The following is a 20,535-nucleotide window of genomic DNA, read 5'->3' as shown; positions in this document are numbered from 1 at the left end:
GATGTTGCTCCTAAATGTCATTTTACAACTGTATTACATCAGGATAGCATCCAGCTATAAGCAAAATATTTCAAAGGCTCATGTTTTAATTGGGCTTTCCCACCTCATTTCCTATTCAACCTACTGAAAAAATGACATTTCCAAGTATGTGAGACACTTCTGCTGAGTCTTTGGATTGGGGGGGGGGTGAAGTTGGGGGGCAACAAACCTTTCTGGAGGGTGAGCTTCTTTTCAAACTTACTCTTTTCACATTCTTAGACATTTTTCCTTAAAACCCACAGAAAATCAAGGATTCCATCTGAGGATTCAATTTGAGTCTTTCAGGAAGTCTGCCCACTTAAAATAATCTGTTAGCCCATCTCATTTGCTGAAATTACCCTTCACTCTTGTGTCACACCACGTCTTACATCATACTTGCTCCTATATAAATAAAATTCGTAAGCTGATTTCTAACCAACTTAACAAAAAACAACTACCTCCTCATTGATTAGTAACTTGACTTTTCAATCCTTAACTTCTTTTCCACCCCTAACTGAAGAAGACTAGTTTGAATTGTCTAGAATTGGTAACATAAGCATAAACCCTTGTTCTTACCTTTATCTAGATGTTTTCCCTGAATGAATAAAACAATGACTTCAAAATATAAAATGTAACTACAACTCCCTCTGCAATTTTTCCCCTGAAGAGACATTAGATTATACTAGTATAAAAAACTGTTTCGTCTCTCACTTGATAAATGATATGGTCATTGAAGCCTTCCAACCATTGAGAAAACACATTTTAATTCAACCATCAAAAAATTACAAATGTCTTTTTCAGGAGTCTTTCCAATGAATGTATTATTCTACCAACAAAAGCTTAAGTAAGACATTCAGCTTCTGCTTTCCATAGATCTATTTCATTCCAAAAATACATTATTTTGATGTGTTTCTGAACAGTCTGTCCTCATAAACTGAGTGTATGTTTTTCATTTAACAAGAACTTGAAGCTGGAAAGGAAATTGAATTCTAGAAGTGGACAATTAATTTGACAGTATTTGCTTTTTCCAATATGAGTATGTCAAGATCAAAAACTAAATGAGAAACTGAAATCATTTAATGTTAGGAAAGGAAAAACTTAATTTAATCTCTATGGTCTAATAAAAGATCTTATTAGCACAGAAGCAAATTCATTTCCGTTCTTTCAAGATAAGAAAAAAGAAGAGATAATGTACGTGTTTCTATAAAAAATAAGAACCTCTGGAAGCTATGACTTGTAAATAATTCAGGAGTCTCAACAGTGTAGTTGGGTCTTCTTGACCAAGACAAGGAAAACATCACCACAAATTAAAAAAAAAGACTAAGTAATAGAGAAGCTGCTCCTTAATTTCTTATGCCTCAGAATTTTTAATCTTTTTCTATTTCTGGGAAAACGGAAATAAGAAAATAAAGTTCATATTAGCACACTCATTTCAGCACATTAAAAAAATGTAGCAATCTAAAATGAGGAAGCCATCCCATTTTCAACAAGCAGGGGTTTAGTTCTTTAGACTCACCATGATTAAATCAAACTAGATATTTAAGGTCCCTTTCAGTTCTAGAATTCTAATGATTCCTGATTTCAAATAAGTGACCTTGTATATCACATACAAAAATATGTTCTGGTAATCAATTCACAAAATGACAGCACTGAAAACAACTTTAGGGGGTGACTGGTTAGCTCAGTTGGTTAGAGCATGGTACTAATAACACCAAGGTTGCTGGTTCGATCCCCACACAGGCCACTGTGAGCTGCGCCCGCCTTTAAAAAAAAAAAGAAAGAAAACAACTTTAAGCAGAAAAAGAATGTGTCCTCCTGCTCTAAAACATTTACTACAGTAAACACGCTCCCTTTGCCCAAAAACCTGAGAAAACTTTAGACCCACCTTTACAAAAACAAAAAAATCTATAGACTTGAAGAAGTTTAATATGCTTTATTCCTTATTCTCCTTTCTATTCATGCTATTGTTCACAGGAAGTCACTAAGGGCAATAATACAATATGTATATTGGAAAGAACTTATACATTTTGTAACTATTTCCTACAACTTCATACTTATGTTAGAGTTTATTACATCCAAAACAGCAGAAAAAGACAAGCATAGCTAATACGGTGAAGGGAGGATGTACCACTATGAAGTGTGGGTGAAGGTATGTAAACACTGCTGGGTGAAGTTAGTTTCTACACATTCTAAAGAAGCCAATTCTACATCTTCCTTTCTTAACCCCTTCTAATATTCAACTACCGTCCCTGTGAGAAAATTTTCCTTAAATTCTTCCAATACCAGCTTAATCTTGCTATTATTTGCTGCCTTAAAAACAAATACAGATAACGTATGATAATCTTAATATCACATGAGAACCACTTTTCATTTATCATAAGACCAAAAGTCAAAGAAACTGCTAACGGAGAATGATGACAAGTATGTATATAAATAGGCACTTCTGTTTACCATGGATAGAAATGAACCTGACCAATGTTTAGAGTAATTTGACAACTGTCTGTCTGTCTTTATGTCAGCACCACACAATTTTGATTACTGTAGCTTTGTAGTAAGATTTGAAATCGGAAAGTATGAGTCCCCCAACTTTTTTCTTCTTTTTCAAAATTGTTTTCACTATTCAGTGTCCATGTCTTATTAATTATGAATGCTATTATACAAAAAAAAAAAAAAGGTGGAAATGACTGAGCCCTATAGGAGAATGTCTTTCAACTTTTTGCTTACACATACCCCGAAGAGTTTTTCAACAGTATGTATCCCTTAATCAAAAGATGTAATTTCTGATCTACTGCAAACACGGACATTTTAATAAAAATTTGTATCGTATTTTTAAATTTATTCAGTGGATTCTAAATACTATAAGGAAATGATACCCACCAACATCTGTTAAAAATATGATCTTCTCTAAGAGTAATTTTATAAGTCCTTGTTTCTCTTTGAGTTCTTATTTCCATTACATTTCCTCCACAGACTTCTACTCTAACATAATATAGATTTAATTATCAGTCCAAACATTTCTGGGCAAAAGGGATATGAATTGAGAAAAAATAATTTTCCTATAATCATAAGGCTCTAAGCATTAAAATTTGTCTTATTTGACTTATTGCAATTATTGTTAGAAGCAGATAACAGGAAAAACATACACATTCACAAATTTTGATAAATAATTATTAAATATAAATAGCAAAAATTATTTGGAAATCTCAATACGATGGATGAGGAAGTTTACAGCACCTTAATTAAAGGGAAAGTGTTTTAACACCTTGGAGCAACTTACTATAATAATATTCAAAATGTGTGCAAAGTGAACCTTTCCTTAGTAAAGTGGGAGACGAAGACAGGGAGAAAAATAGGCACTTTCGTAGGCATACATAAAACTGACTTAAAACTATCTCTTCCCAAGTAATCCTTTCCCAATTTCCATGTAATCCCAAGGGACTCTTACTGCCATCTGAAGACACTGCGACTGCATAACATCTAAACTCCTCTAAAACCTCTTCAGCTTCACCCTGTAGCATCACCCCTCTCCCACCACAATTGACATTTGCAGTTTTCTGAATCCCATGCTGTTTTACATCCCTTGCCTGACCATTTCCTCTCCACCTGAGGGACATCGATTAAACCACTAAGACGTGGTGAAAATGACAGTTCCTCTATGAAAGGCTTTCCTGAGCCCCCTACATAGAATAAACCAACACTCCTTCATTCTCCGACTAGCACGAGCCAGATCACAGCATAACACCTCGAACACTCCTTTTACATACTTACCTCCTGTATTGGCTCTGTGCTCCTTGAAGATAGCGACCTATTTCATAACCCTTTAAGCCGACTTCATTCTTAGTGCATAGTAGGTGCTCAAAAAATATTAGCAGAATGAAGGAAATTAAAGTCTCAATTTCCTCAGTCTCAATTTCCTCACTGATAAAATTTTATCTGTAAGATCCTTTTCCAGTCTTAAATAACAAAATACTCTACACATTTTCTGAAATTCCTGTAAATGTTCTTCTTTCAGATTACTTCTCTCTCCCCAGTATGATCTCAAACAAGAGAAAGCCCTTTCACTAAGTATTAAAAAAATGGGTATTTTACACCCTTTGTAATATACCTAACAAGGCAAAGTGATTCCATGATTTTCGGTTATCCTAAAAAGCACACTTTTCTCAGTTATTGTATAAAAACATGACTTTAATTGATGACTTCAAGGTAATTCCCTTTATGCTGTATCTTCTATCTTTCGGGTAAAAGAGGCAAGAAGGAAAGCTGTATTACCTTTTTAGTATGTCAACAAAAAATTATTTTACTAATAGGTAAAATAAGAGATCCAAAATACTATAATATTCAAATTACTTCCAAATATTTTAATTCTCCCTCTCTGTACCTGTATTTCTTCTTTTTTTGCACAACTCCATTATAATTATCAGGAAGCTCTGCTCTAGAAATCCAGCCTCACTGGGCATTATGCCACGGTAGCTTAAGTGGGAACCCACACTACTAGCCATCTCTGAAATTTCAAATCATGCGACAAAATTTTATACCCGAAATAGACAGCATTTGACTGAGTATAAACAATTACGATTCGTTATCACTGAACACTGGGGAACAGCAGGTTTCAAGATCTCTTAACAGAAAACAGTCTCATTTTATAGTTGAAAATAAAAACTAACATAAAGTCATATTATACTATCCCCTGAAAATTCAAATATAGAGGACAGTAATATGACTTCTGGGTGCCCAGGTACCAGGTATCTCTATATCTATGGCAGCTGCCCATATTAAAATAAAAGAAATATTAAACCAACTGATAAGCCTTAAAAATGATCACTTACCCAGGACAAATAATTCGTAACAAGTAATTGAGGTTTGTTTTTATCTTTTTTTTGGTTTTACCTACCCCATAGACGTGAGCTTAAGAAATTAAAACTATGTAAGCTAGGAAAATAAAATGATCTCATGATTTCTGCTTTCTAATAAATCATTTATAACACTAAGAAAGAAAGTGAAGAAAAGCAAAATGAAACACTACCACGCAGTTTAAGGCAGATCCTCTTTACCTGCTCTGTTAACTTCATTTTTCCTTTATAAATTCCACCCTCACAAAAGTTTAGGTTCAGGTTTTTTTTAAGGAAGAGCTCTGTACAAAACCCAATGTTTTGTAAAAGGAGGTCCAGAGTGATTACTGAAATCCATGGACCGAATCATTCCAAGAACCCAAGTAAACTTCCTACAGTAGCACAAACTATTTTTCTGATTTTTATTGGCAAATTAAAGCACCATTTTAACTGGAAAATATAGGTTTGGTAAGAGGGCTCACTGGTTAAGAAGATTTTTTCCCCTTCCATTTATTTTCTACTTGAATTGATGGTAGCCACAATAATACCAACATACATAAACCTAAGAATTTGATTTAAAAGGGTAATAAATGAAATACATGCAAACCCATTGGCATATTGCAAATTATCTAGATGGCTGGGTACGATTATATCTCCAACTGCCCGGACTGAGTTCACATCCTAAGGCTACCCTTCAATCTGTAACCTTGGACAAGTTTTCAATCTATATATGCCTGAACTGCATCACGTAGAACTGTGCCATCCAATGTGGTGGCCACTGGTCACATCTGGCTATTTAAATTAATTAATTTAAATGAAGTAGAATGAAAATTGCAGTTCCTTGGTAGCACCTGCCACATGGCAAGGACTCAAAAGCCAGACGTGGCTAGAGACTCCTATGTATTGGACAGACATAGTGATGAAAAGAAACAAGATGATATGATTGACAGGAACAAATGAGACCAAGGGGGCGGGGCAGGAGTGACTGACTGTTGTAGGTTAGATGGTCAGAGAAGGCCTCCCTGAGATGTTGAGATGAATGACAAGATGCAACTGGCATCCAAAGATCTGATTAGAGCATCCAAGGCAGAGACCAGAGCAAGGGCGAAGGCCTCAGGCACAATGAACGTGGCTGATTAAACAACAAAAAAGTGTGTCTGAAGCATAAGAAATAAGGGGAGAGGAGGACGAGGTGCAAAAAGGGGCAGGAGGCAGAGTCTTCAGGGTGTCGTAAGGCACGTAAGAACCAGTAAGCGCAACTGAAAGGCAGAGAGGGTTGTAAGACGGCAATGTCATGATCTAAACCGTCTTTAAAAGTTCACCGACTGCTTTTGGGAGCGAGTTACAGGAAACCCAGACTGGAAGCAGAAGACCTATTAGAAGACTGATGCCACTGCCCAGTTTGAGAAGATGGTGCGGGCCAGGGGAGCGGCAGGAGGCTAGAGAAATGGTGTGCTTTTTCTCTACGCCCCTTGTCCACAGTCCTGTATCTATATCCTTCACAACCTGGCTCCTTGAAATACTCAGCTTCACTTTTTAACCCCTCAATATCCTGGAAATGTGCTTTCTTCACCCACCATTCCACCAAAACGGTCCTCAGGTCCCAGTAACCTCCACCTTCCCCAAACCAATGAGCACTTTTGCGTCCTGACGTCAGCTGACCTCTGCTGCATTTGCAACTACTGACCACTCTTCCCCTTCATCAAATTCTCTCCTCCCTCAGCTCCCAGAACTTTAGTCTCACCTGGTTTTCCTCTCTATCTGTTCCTCTTACTCAATATTCCAAGCAATAGCTATTTGGCTCTTAAACTTCAGTACTCAGTTCATTTCACTATACAGTCACGCACCGCAGGATGACATTTGAATCAACGAAGGACTGCATGTACGATGGTGGTCCTGTAAGATTACAACAAAGCTGAAAAATTCCTATTGCCTAGTGATGTCGTGGCTGTCTTAATGTCATGGCACATCACATTACTCACATGTCTGTGGTGATGTTGGTGTAAACAAACCTACTGTGCTGCCAATCGTATAAAAGTATAGCACATGCAATTACAGTAGCAGGCTATACCCTTTAGGTTTGTTTAAGTACATTCTATGATGTTCGCACACAATGCAATCCTCAAACCATGCATTTCTCAGCTGGTACGTGGCACGACTGTACCTCATCCTTGAAACAGGTCTGACACTTTTTGCTGATAACCCTGATATTAACATCTCTGGCCCATCTCCTTACTTACCGTGTTCCCCCGAAAATAAGACCTAGCCAGACCATCAGCTCTAATGCGTCTTTTGGAGCAAAAATTAATATAAAACCCGATCTTATTTTACTATAAGACCGGGCCGTATATAATATAATATAAGACAGGGTCTTATATTAATTTTTGCTCCAAAAGACGCATTAGAGCTGATTGTCTGGCTAGGTCTTATTTTTGGGGAAACAAGGTAGTTTGCGATCTCTGTATCTAGTATTCAACTGGACCCCCTCCACTTGGCCATACCACAGACATTTAAAAGGTCCAAACCCTCTCTCCTTCATGCTCTCTCATTATACACACTTGCTCAAGTCAAAAGCCCAAAGGCATCCTCAACGCCCTCTCTCATCAGCTATACCCCACATCACCAGGTCTCCACTAGGTCCTGTAGATTCTACCGCCTTAACAGCTCTCTAATCTAGTCCTTCCTCTCCAGTCCTGCTGAGGCTATTTTAGTTCGAGCTCACATCATTTCTTGCATGAATTATTGGAATCGTCTCAACCAATTTCCCTGCTTCCTATCTCCCTGGCACACAGCTGCCAAGCACATAATAGCCATTCAGAAACTTTGTTGACTACACTGAGTTCAAATCTGACCACGTCATTTCTCTGCTTAAACTCTTTCAGAGCATCCCACCCCTTTCACAAGGCTTCTCATGATGCTCCTTACCACCTTCACAGACTCCTCGTCTCCACTTCCCCTCACCTTCTCCTCTGGCCATTCAGCTTTTCTTTGTTCTCTACATAGCATGCCATTTCAGCCTCCCTTCCCCCACATGTTATTGCCTCTCCCTTATTCATCTAACTAGGACTTCACAGCTAGACTTAAGTATTACCACTTCAAGGAAGAGTCTTAGCGCCACATGGAAATACATATTTATATATGTGTACATCTCTCAAACACACTCTATACTGATAGTAACCCCCCCCCCAGTAAATTATGATCTCCTAGAGGATAGAGACCACCAACCTTATGTGATTTAAAGCACCAGAGTACATATTCATAGACAGTTTTGAAATCTTCTGAATTTAAAAACCAGGGGGAAGCTTATTTCGTGGGACTTTTATCACCCTAGCCCAAAGTGGCAGCACTGTACTACAAAGCAAAACGTGCTTCACATTGGAAATATGAAAACAAACACAAAACACACACTTTCAATAGGAGAAATGTAGGAAATTCTGAGGAGCTATGAAGTATCTAATAAACCAGACTTAGGATTTTACACTACGTGGGCAAGGGCTTAACAGTCTTTGATGATAATAACAGGGGGAAGGCTTCTCCTCTCAATGAAGCAAATTAACTTTTCACGGCTACTGTAATTTACATGTAAATCACACGTTATTAACGTAACGTGTAATTCACATGCACATGTCACTCTAGTTCCTGATGTAGACTCTTCCTCCCTTCCTGCCAGGTTATTTCCCTTATTTAGGACACGCTTACTTACGACCTTAGGAGTCCCTTGTCAATCGGTCATTTAGTCCCTAAATGTGAACGGGAGACAGGAGATGGAAGAAGGGAGAGAGTGTGGGCGACGATCAACACTTTCCGAAAGGTAGGCAGCAAGCAGAAGGCCCCAGGCCCAGGGATGGAGAGCGGAGGGGTGAAGGCAACACCGGGCGGGGCGCCGACAGCTGGCAAGGAACGGGGAGGCCGTCTGGAAGAGGGAACACCCGGCTGGAAGGAGGAAGGGGAGGCAGAGACTCGGAGAGAAAGCCAGGGAGGGGGTGGGGACGTGGGACAGGCAGGCAGGAAACAGGGCGCCGTTTTTGGCCAGAGGTGTGTAAGTGTCTGGGAGAAAGCTGGGGCGAGAAGACAACACGGGCGCTGCACGGGCGGAGGGGCTTTCCGACGAGGACGGCAGGGGGTCGTCGCAGGCGAGGAGGGCAGGCGCGGGCGGGACTGGGAGCCCCCAGGACTGAGGCGGCGAGCGGAGGCCGCGGGAGCAGCAGGGGAGGGGAACAGCGGAAGCGCGGGCACTTACTGGGGTCCCTCCGCAGGGCGCCGCTGGGGGTCTCCTCGCGCAGGTGAGGGAAGAGGAAGTCCCGGGAGGCCTGGAGGTCCTGGAAGGAGCAGAACTGGACAATGGAGCAGGCCATGGCTCCTAGGCACCCGGCTCGGGCACTCGGCTTACCTGACCACGCCCTGCCCCCTGCCACCCCACGGCGGCCACCGCCGACACCGGACAGCTTCACCCAGGCAGGGGCGGGGAAACCAAACCGGAAGCTGTCAGCGCACGCGGCTCCTCCGCCCGAAGCCGTGTGCATGCGCAGTAGGGCCCAGGCGCCGGGCACCCGAGGTCCCAGTCACGTGACCGCGGCTGGCCTGGGGTCCAACGTCAACGTGGAGGTTTGGCGCCGGTATCAGTCCGGTTTCGTGCCTCCACCGCGGGGGGCACCGTTTTATTCATTCTGGCTTTTAGCCAGAGACGATCCAGTTGGCTGTTGTCCGCGCCGGCCTTTGAGTCATTTAACCAATCTGATTGATGTCCTGCTGTTGCCACGAACCTGGTATTTCACAGAGAATAGTCCCTGTTAAACTAGTTGCAGGCCCACGGGAGACAGCATCTTGCAAGTGGCGGAGTTTGAAAAGATTAATTGCTTTTCCGGAAATCAGCTCCGTCAAGGCTAAGCTTTAAACGCTCCCTCTGTAAATTCCCTTAGTGCTGCGCACGCCTAATATAGTACGAGCGATGTTTGCGTGTGATCCTCTTACGTTGTCCACATCCATTTGCTTTTTCATTCATTCATCCACCCATTCAACAAATATTTGTTGCTCCTCTTTTCTATTCCAGACACGTTAGGCGTGGAGGACAACGCGAAGAACAAAAAAGATTACATTTTAGCTCTCTATCCAGTAGCTGGCACAGGTAGTTAAGCAATAAATTATTATGTAATTAGCTGTGTAACTGAAATTGTGATAATGCTAAGGAAGGAAAGAAATACAAAGTGCTGTGACAGAACGTAACAGGGAACTTTACCTAGTTTTTTGTTTGTTTTGTTTGTTTTTGGGGTGGGGATGGACGATTGTCAGGATCAGGTACAGCCTTTGTTATAAACTGGAAGGTGGGATCTCATCTGACACCACTTTATATCCACACTATCTAGCCTACAACCTGGCACATAGTGCTTCATAAACATTTGTTGAAGGAATAGAAAGGAATGTGTACATAAAGTATATAGAATAACCCATTTCTTTTGCAAAGTACTTTGTATATATTTAAGTACTTTATACATTGTCCAATTGGATAGTCACAATGTCTAAAAAGTGTCTCATCTCAATTTTTTAATGAAGGAATTTATCTGTCTCTGAAAAGAGTGTTGAAGTTCATTTACACTATCTAAAACAATAAAAACAAAAAAGGAATTATTTTAATGTTAGCACAAAGTACTATAGATGCTCACATACTTCCCAAAGAAACCTAAAGTGGCTGTCCACTGTGTATGACAGAAAATGGAATGGAAATCAATTGAAGGCAATAGATGAAGTCCAGAGCATTCATTTCTGTCAGGGCTATGCACACACTTAGTCCTGATCATAGAACAACTATAACAGTGCCCTGGTTCCTACTCCATTAATTCCTGTTTCCAGAGTAGAATGAATTTCACAGAATAGGATAGATAGTTCTTACGTTACAAGGGATCAGTTCTTACGTTAACAGGAGTCAGTTCTTCACCTATAAAATCGTGGTTGGATTAAATATGCTAGAAGTTTCCTTAACTATCAGAGACCTGTAATTCTACAATCAAAACTTGCAGAAAAGGCAAGCTTTCGATGCTCCCACTTTCCACCTGAAAAAAATGTATTGTGCCCTCAGATCACCCAGTCCTGATAATTAAACCCAAAAATGTACCAGACCAGAATACAATTTAAATTTAGATTCTTAGCTTTACAGGATGAATAAAGAACACAGAACACTTTTTGGAAGGATACAGTGTCATTCCTTGAAAGCCACTCAAGTTCCTTCTCAGGTGAATGCATTTTGTGGAAGGAACTGCTCCTGGCTGATTCGGCTGGCCTTTGTTCTGCCCTGAGGCATTCAAAAATCTCTTGTGTGGCAGCCATTGAATTTCATTACTGCTCAGTTTCAAGGGTGAAGTTTCTGACTTTCTTCCAAGTGGTATGGAAAAGGCTCAGTCATGAATGTTTTTAAAGACTTTCGATACCCTTCACAGAAATTACAGCACATTCATGAACAGAACTCTTCCCCCAGGAAGATGTAAAGCTGTTGGGGGCGGGGGATGCCTCTGGAGTTCTGCTGCCATGGTTTCTATGGAGCGTGGGAGGATTGTGTTAGACAGTGAATATCACACAGTCATAAGAAAGCACATTGCAGAAAAGGTACAGGCTTTACGTATTCCGGCATATTCTCTCTCTCTCTCTCTCTCTCTCTCCTCTCTCTCTCTCTGGTATGAGTTCAGGAGCTAGGAAAAACCATGTGACCAGTATAATCACAGAAGGGTACTAATGTGAACTCTGTCCAGTATCCATTACAGGGAGTTACAGCACTGATAACTGCCGTGGAGAGAGAGATGCTTACTGAGCCTCATCAGCAGCCTGAGGCTGAAGGTGTTGAGATGCAGGATGCGCCTCAAAGTGTGAAAGAAACAGCAACGGACTTGGAGTCAGGAGACCTAAGGTCTGTGTCAGCTAGGTCACCAATAAGTCACATGAACTTGGGCAATTTGTGTCACTTTCCTGGGCCTCAGTTTCTTGATCTAGAAAAACGAAGAGACTGGACTCTGAAGTCCATCTCAGTGATGTGTAGGTTTTGGTAAGAAACAGAGGGAAAAGGTCTGGGGGTTGAGGTTGCTCCAAAGCAGTAGTCTATTTTCTGGGTGCTCATTAGGGACCAGGAATGGCTGAAAACCCTGTGAACATACATATAAATAAGACCCAACACTGGAAGAGGTGATGAGTCACCAAGACACAAACAGGCAAGAATTTCACACGGGCACAAAGCAGAGACAAATACCAGTCTTGGGATTCAGAAAAGGTTTTTTGGAGATAATATCTGAGCTGAGTCCTGAAAGCATCATAGATGTCAGCGGGCTGATGATGGTAGAAGGGGAAGTGGAGAAAGTGACCCAGGAAAAAGAAACAACATCACACAATGCTTGAGTGTAGCAATGTCTCGTGTGTACAGAGAAACAGAAGCAGCTACTTCTAGAATGTAAAGTGTGACACAGTGGTCGGGGGCGAGTCCAGAGATACAACCTGAGAGATTTGAAACTTCCTCATATTCCATTTCCTCCAGAAATTAAGGACCCATCAACGTTTCTTAGTTTGCATGAAGGTGAGAAAGATCTCCTTTTCTGTTCATTTTCTTCATTCATACCATTTTCCATAGCTTGCTTGCAGTCTAAAGGGCTGCAGGGATGGGACAAGGTTTGGGGGGAGGCAGGTTAATCTGGCACAGCTCCACATGACATGTATGATCATTTCCACGCAAGGCTACATTTGTGTTGAATCTTGGCTTTCTGTTCCTGCTCCATAAAACTGTCACAGACGAATAGATTCCATAGCTGTGGGACTTTTCCTTTACGTGTTTAGAGGAGCATTCCCTCTTACTGGCCCTCTAATTTCCGCTCCTTACATTGGATCAAGTGTTTCAGGTAGTAGTCAATGATAATCCCAACTTAATTTATATTTGACACTTGCATTTTTTAATCATTTTACAAATACATTTCTTCTCACTGTCCTCATTAGTGGAATCCTTCCATTAGAGTTGTGGCCACACTCTACTCTTTTCCTTCTTGCACCCATAGGCACCTGGAAGGTTCAGGACTCTAGATCAGCACAGAAGTATGCTGGAATATTCTAAAGTAGTTAACACTACTGAGCTATATGCCTCTTCTCTACCCAAGAAGCCTTCGAAATCCTTCAAAACTCAGCTCAAATATCACCTCTTTGATGAAGGACCTGACTCCCCCAGGCAAAATCAGGCACTTTGGATCACATAACTTTTTACTACTTATACATTTTAAAACTTAGCACCTGGTGTCATGGGTTATGTTTGCATATCTGTCTCCCCACTAGGTGGTGATGCACTCAAGGGCAGAGATTGTGACCTGGTTCCCTTAGTGACATTCATTCTTTCATTCATTCATCCATTCATTCGATACATTTTTTTAAAAAAACAACTAGGTACCAGGAGCTAAACGTATCCATGGCTCATACCCAATGCACAAAAGAAACGTGTATGAATAGATAAATGATACACACAGATAAATGGGCAATAATAACTCCATTTTGAAAGTGCAGTGTTGGGAACAGTATAGGCGCACATACTAAGAAGGGCACCTTACTTTGGGGATCAGGGACGGCTTCCTGGAGGAAGTATCATTAGAAGCTGAGATCAGAAGGATTGAGTAGATGTTAGTGATATATAACCCAGATGGAGGGTAGAATGGGAGCAGGAAGGGCAAAGCATTCTCAGGCATAGAGAAAACAGCTCAAAACCTTGGACATGAGAGGACATAGTGTATTTAGAGAGTTGAATATCCTTCGGCCTGTCTAGAGCTAAAAGAAAAGTGTTAAGATGAGGCTGAAGAAGAAAGGAGAAGCAAAGTCATAAAAGGACTCGAGGGCAGGGAACAGGGCTTGTTCACCCTTGTTTCTTTCTCCAGTGCCCAGCAAAGTACTTGACAAACAGGTAGCTGGCTAACAAGTGTTTCTGGAAGGGAGGAAAGAGGAAAAGAGGGATGTATATAAACGACATGACAGGCCGATCCCGCCTGCCCTCTGGGCCACTGGACAGACAAGACACTGCTGTCAAAATAGGTAAATCCACACAGGTCCCACTGGATTAAATACCAAAAGCGAGTGGTATAGGCAAACGTGTTGAGGTCTGGAGAGATTGCGGCGACCAGGAGGTGGCAGGGAAGCCATTATCAAGGCGTTGGGACTTGAATTGTGTGTACAGGGTGAGTTCTGTTTAACTAGGAGGAAAAGACAAAGGGCATTCTGAGTTTTACCGCACAGAGGTGAGAGCATGGAGAGGCAACGTGAAGGAGAAAGCAAATCCCTTCTAAACTTCCCATGGTTCCCTTTCTAATCAACTTGTGTTTAATTAAGAACTGTTTTGAGGACATCAAAGTTTTGGCGGAAAGTCAAGGGATTCTGTCTAGGAAGATCTATTCATAGAATCAGAGCCCAAGAGACAGGTACATATACAAAAACAACCGACACCTTACAACACCACACAGGTACCTAAACACTACAAATTAGGATATAGCCTTCCCACCTTCCCCAAACCAGTTATTAAATATTTACTAGCACGCCACTGATTGTGATCAAGGTCATGTTTTAAAAATAGATTTTTAACTTATTGTGTTATCTTAATTCTCAAATCGGCTTTCATGAGCATCTGACATTTATTTTTATATGCAACGGATCCTGTTCTGCACATTTCTTAATTCCTCGTCAAATGTTTGTAGGACAGTGCAGTCTGGCTAAAGTAAATTAAGGCCTTCCCCTAAAGTCAGCACCTTAGGCTTGAGTTCTAGCATCGCTGTTTTAATAATCGGCCAAGTTATTCTCATCTCTCTAAACTCAATTTCATCACCTGTAACACGGGCATATTATCCTTTCCTAATGAGTGTAAATCAGCATAGATTCAACCTGACATATACTATATTTCACTGAATCTTAGATGTCATTGCTTAAAAGATGCACCATTATTTAATATACCACAAAGAAATAAGAAACATTATCACTTTCTCAGCTAAACCATAACATAGCTTTTCTTGATCAAATGCATCTCTATTTCAGAGGTATTAAAATATAGGGAAATATATCTTAGAATCAATGGTATATGACAGTGAACTCTCAAGTATTTTTTACAATTGGAACACTTGATGTAGTTTGGGAGATTCTGTATTGAACCAATACAAAAGAGGTCCTGCTGGAATTATTTTCTTACATTCCTATCTAACTATTGATATGATTTTCGGTTGTCTTTGTTGCTAACGTTTTGAAACAATGTACACATTTTCTATTCTAAAAAGATGCAGACAGACCATAGTTTTCTGTGACATTTGGATAAGTATTTTTTAAATGAATTCGTTGATTGATAATTAGTACCTGAATCTATACTGTTCTCTGACCTACTAGTCAGTTTATATAAAATAATCTCTGTGGTGATTATTACTAATAACTTTTTAATACTCATATCCTTCCTCTTCCCCCGAGGGTTTTCTGAACTTAAAAGCTTAAGGAAAATAAAAAATTCAAAAATTTCTGACAGTAATGATAAATTCTTTTTGCTAACAGAAAAACAGTAGCACAGAACTAAATAGTTGGTTCTTTCTTGCCAATTAGGTAATTTATATCTTACTGGGTAAAATAGCCATTTTGGTGATATTCCTCCCTGCTGTTTAAAGGACAACACTTAATTGCGCTACTTAAGCTCAATCATCAAGGATTATATAACCGCACATGTACTAAACTCTAAATAGAAATGGTCAACAGATAATTTATGGTAACTTAAGGACTTAGCTATACAAAGATTCAAGCAATTAAGCCAAATGTATATGGCAATAAAGCAAGGAGGCAGTAAACATAGCTTTTTAAAAGATCAACATCAAAACCAACTGAAGCAGTGAATCCATTTGGAAAGCCATTTATTCTGAATAAACATTGTGCTGGGAAACATAAAAGGTTGGATAATCATTTGTAAACAAGACAATCAAACATTGCAGAATTTGAAAAACCAACACTATGACTTTTAAATTGTCCAGTAATTTCCTTTATATCTACTAATTTTTTAATGTAGCTATGAAACAATTTTGCTATTGTCACCAAATGCGTAAAGAGTGATGCTTTACATAGAAAAGGCATGAAAACAAGAAATGTTTATTATTAACTTTGTGCTGTAGGTAACTCTAGGAATTTCACACACCAAATGCCCGTTAATCTTTGAGATACGGAAAGGATTTGCCAGCCCTCATTTAATCAGAAAACAGACTCTGACTGTGCGATAGGTATAGTAACTGGCAATTTTCATTCTTTAAATTTTATTTTTATTTTTCTCGTGAGCAGTGCTTGATTGATTGGCATTAAAAAGCAATAACTTTCCATTTTTAAAATTACTATCCTTAACAATGATCTGAAATCAATATCGGTTTTACATGTGAAAATGAGCTACCCACATTGTATTTATTTGAAATATGTGCAATCTCGTCTTACATTTTATTAACCAATGAAGCCACATACTATTAATGCTGTGGCATCCATTTGTATTCTATTTTCATTGATCTATTCTGTTCCTCCTCTTCCCTTTCTCCATCACCCCTTTATCTCCGCACACTAATTGTACACTCTCTGTATGCATGGCACTGTGCTGTAGCAGACTTGGTAAACCTCAGCCACTCTAGCTAAAGCAGATTCCCTAAAATATCGTACCCTGTTGAAGAACAATATTTTTTTGGTAAGGTTATGACATTAAGCCCTGTAAACCCGGCAAAATCCATTTTGAGGTGTTTTTTTCTGAAGAAATTAAAGCGCTAACGTGCTGAGATGTTAAGCATTGAATAAAACAAGGGAATAAATAATTCACTAATGTATTAATAAATATTTCAGGGCTGAATGGAGTCTTGGTTAATGCATGTTAATATCTTAGTAAGTGAAACGCTGAATGTTTTATACGTTACAACTTCAACTATTTAGTATTACTGACCATGGATCTATAGATAAAAGATTTAACCAAAGTCAGGAATGAGTATGAAAAGAGCACTTTGAGGATGTTTTAATAAATGAACTCAATAGCGCAAGACATTCAAAGGCAAAGATATGTATTTATCATAACCCTAAATCTGATTTCATTGTACTTATCCGGACTCTTCTCACTTAAAACAGATTGTCAAGGTGAATTCTGAACACAAACAGTAAGAGAATCATTGCCATTTTATTAGACTCATAGCCTCCCTTTACGCTGCATATATGTCCCTGAAATGTGGTATTCAGATGGACTTTTCAATTCAAATTTTATTTTTATTACTTCAGCCATTAGCAGTCTATATTTAAAACTCTGACATTTTCATGTAGGATGAAGACTTTATTTGTACTGTCGACTGTAAAACTGTCCCTCTGGTCACTGCATGTTAGCGATCCTGCATAGATGCTTACATTCAATAAGTTAAGTCTCACTAACCTTTACGTGCACAGCAAAATACAATTTTGGAAAATGTTTTACAGAAGTCACTTTGACGTTTTGGGTTCCATAAGTCTTTACTCTGGGGGCTGTCCTCTGGGGACAGCTGGGGGCTGTCCACTCCTGCCCCCCAGTTATGACAACCAAAAATATCTCCTCACATTGCCGAATGTCCCCAGGGGGACAAAATCACCCCTCAGTCAAGAACCACTTGTTTTACAGTAACATGTTTCCTAGAAGGAATTTAAACTTAGGAGTCATAACATAGGAATCCTTTATCTTAAACAACAGAAAATGTTTGGTAATCTATAATGGTAATTCTTGTAAAATCAACTTCATTGAAATACAACTTGCATACATTAAATTGCATAGATTCTAGGTGTCCAGTTGGATGACTTTTAACAAACGTACACACCCATGTACCTTCGACCACAGTCAAGAACATTTCCATCACCTTAGAAAGTTCCTTCCCACTGCTTTGCTGTCATCAATCCTGGCCTACACGAACCCAACCCTGGCCCCAGGAAAGCACTGATTTCTATCATAAAAGGGTAGTTTGGTTGTCTAGAACTTCATATAAATGGAATGAGAAAGTATGTACTGTCTTGTGGCTGACTTCTTTACTCAACCGAATTTCTGTGAGATTCATCCATATTGCTGTGTATATCAGAGCTTTGTTCATTTTTTATTTCTCAGTAGTGTCCATTTGTTTGATTGTACCACAATTTGTTCACCTGTTGATGGACTTCGGGTTGTTTCCAATTTGGGGCTATTACAAACAAAATGATTTTGAACTTTTCATGCACAAGCCTTTTCATAGACATATATTTGTACACCTCTTGGGTAAATACCTGGAACTGGAATTACTATATCAGAAGATGGGTGTGTTACGACCTTTATAGATAAATGGTTGCACCATTTTACACTCTTGTCAACAACACCTGAGTTCTAGTTGTTCCTCATCCTCACCAACACTTGTATTGTCAGTCATTTTAAAGGTATTCCCATGGTTCTCCAGTGGTTTCTCATTGTGGTTTTAATTTGCTTTTTCCTGATAACTACTGATGTTGTTTTTCCTGCGCTGATTGGCCATTCATGTATCTTCTTTTGTGAAGTCTTCTTAGGGCTTTGCCCATTTTCTCCTTGGGTTATTTTGTAGTTGTTGAGTTGTAAGAATTCTTTCTATACTCTGGATGCAAGCCATTTGTCATACATGCAAATGTATATGTATATGTATACACACAAACATTATATGTATGTTTGTATATGTACATATATATATGGTGAATATTTCATCCAGGTCGTATAGATACTTTTTGTGACAGAACCATTATGAAGATTGCATTAGAACACTTCATTATTTTAAATAAATCCTTATGAGGTTATTTTTATAGAACAACCACTTAACTACAAGTTTATTCTATTTTCATATGGTTGGCTTGCCCATCGGAAGGTTGCATAATCCTGAAATACAGTAGCTAAACGTAAAAAGCACTAATTCTCCTGCACAACTACTAGCAACTCTGTAAGTGTAAGTTGTCAAAAATTTTTAAAGCAACAGTTACTTTATCAAATGTTCTGAGGTTTTTCTCCTGAAAAGGTGTATACTTGTATGTATATGGCTTAATGTAAACTAACTCAATAAACTGATATTAAAGCGGCGGAGAGGAGTGATGTTAATAAATATAGTGTAAATCGTTGTACTATTTTTCACACAACATGTAGAATTTGAATATAGTTCCTTTGGCCAGAGCAAACACTAATAACAAAAGGTAATTAAGTAATTAGGCCTGCCATTAGAATCACAGAAATTTAGAGCTGGAAAGAAATCTAGAGACCATTTTGTCCAACATTTTCCCTTCACAGTTGAATGAATGGGGACAGAATAATGGGACCATTTTAGAACTAGAGTTACACGGAGATATGCCTGGTTAGTATATGATACACACACACAAACACACACACTATGCTATGTATACATTATACTGTTTTAGTTGTTATTTATTTATTTTATTAGATTATCCTAATATCAGATATTTTTAGTGTCTGATTCTGACTCCCATTCAGGGTGCATAGTTTTCTCATGTGTTCTATACTTTGGGGCCGTGATCTCATCTTAGGTGTGGGAACCCTGTGCAGCCTGGGTTGAAGACGTGAACCTCTGAAGCAGGTTTCAGGTTGGTCCGGTCAGATATCATTGGGGTATCAGGAACTTGGAACCCTTTTTTTGGGTTAGTTCTTTCACTTGGAGGTGGTATCACATTCTCAGGGAGAATTTTTCCCATAGAGAGCCAGGGCAACTCAGACCCGCTCTTCTGTTCACTTCCTATGCGGGAAAGCAGACTGTTTTCTGAACCATCCCTTCACTCAGGGGGGAAGGTCTTTAGAATCCTAGTTTTAGGAAGGACATTCTCAGTTCCAAACCCTGTTTTGAACAAGCCCAAGGCATAACCGTGACTTCCCATATGGGCAGCGAAGCTGGTTAGCAAGGCTGGTCTTGCCCCCTGCTTCTGCGTTGTCTGCAAACTTATTTCTCTTTCGGTTTTCTTTGAATTTCTAGCACCTGCAATTTTCCCTGTTTGCAGGCCTCTAGCTATGATTTAAAAGCATATTTATTATGCTTTATCCAGCATTTCGAGGCGCTTATAGCTGAAAGACTGTCATATAGTTTTAGTCCTCCTCATACTTGGAACCAGAATTCTCTCAAGTTCTTTCTAAGACCTTTAAATTTGGCTTTTATTCAAAACAAAGCTTTGAGGCATTGTTTTCTACTGTGAAGAAAAAAATATAAGGAAAAAGCAAAGCAGGAAAATCTGAATGAAAATGAAACCAGCATATGTATTTAAAAGGCATAGACTCCTTGGCCAGCTTTTTGCATTAAGTACTTGGCTCTTCTAAGTGCTAAGGGAGGCACATAATGCGACTGAAGAAAATGGATTTTTGCCTCCTGCATTTGGTCTTTGCCCTTCCTCTTATTCTCGATTTAACCCTGGATGTGTAATTTCTCTTCTGAGAGCCTTCGTTTTGACCTTTAAGATAAAAACAATGCTACTTGTTTAACTCTCTTGTAGGGTTACTTTGAGGTTCAAATGAAATAATGTGCAATAAGCGACAGGGTTTATCAACTGCAAAACGATGTAAATTATAGTTACTTCTATGCACTTTTAAGTGGCCATGGGACTAGTAAATTGCACTGGCTTTTATTCCCTATATTGAATGTTTCTGAGAATTGTGGGTCTGTCCCATTCATTTGCTTATATTTTAATGCTTATATTTTTA

General features: G+C 39.4%; 1 protein-coding gene across 1 annotated transcript in view; it reads right to left on the bottom strand.

The window, feature by feature from the left end:
- The window catches only part of RAB3GAP2 (RAB3 GTPase activating non-catalytic protein subunit 2), a 61,620-nt gene extending 52,211 nt beyond the window's left edge, over window positions 1-9,409 (bottom strand). The window contains exon 1 of the mRNA XM_019741692.2: window positions 9,088-9,409. Within this exon, the coding sequence (XP_019597251.2) occupies window positions 9,088-9,370 (283 nt within the window). The 5' untranslated portion in view covers window positions 9,371-9,409. The remainder of the gene's footprint in view (window positions 1-9,087) is intronic.
- Between the last annotated feature and the right edge of the window lie 11,126 nt (window positions 9,410-20,535).

This window comes from Rhinolophus sinicus, linkage group LG12 (assembly GCF_036562045.2).
Source record: "Rhinolophus sinicus isolate RSC01 linkage group LG12, ASM3656204v1, whole genome shotgun sequence".
Taxonomy (NCBI): domain Eukaryota; kingdom Metazoa; phylum Chordata; class Mammalia; order Chiroptera; family Rhinolophidae; genus Rhinolophus; species Rhinolophus sinicus.
This window is presented reverse-complemented; position numbering and strand designations above follow the sequence as displayed.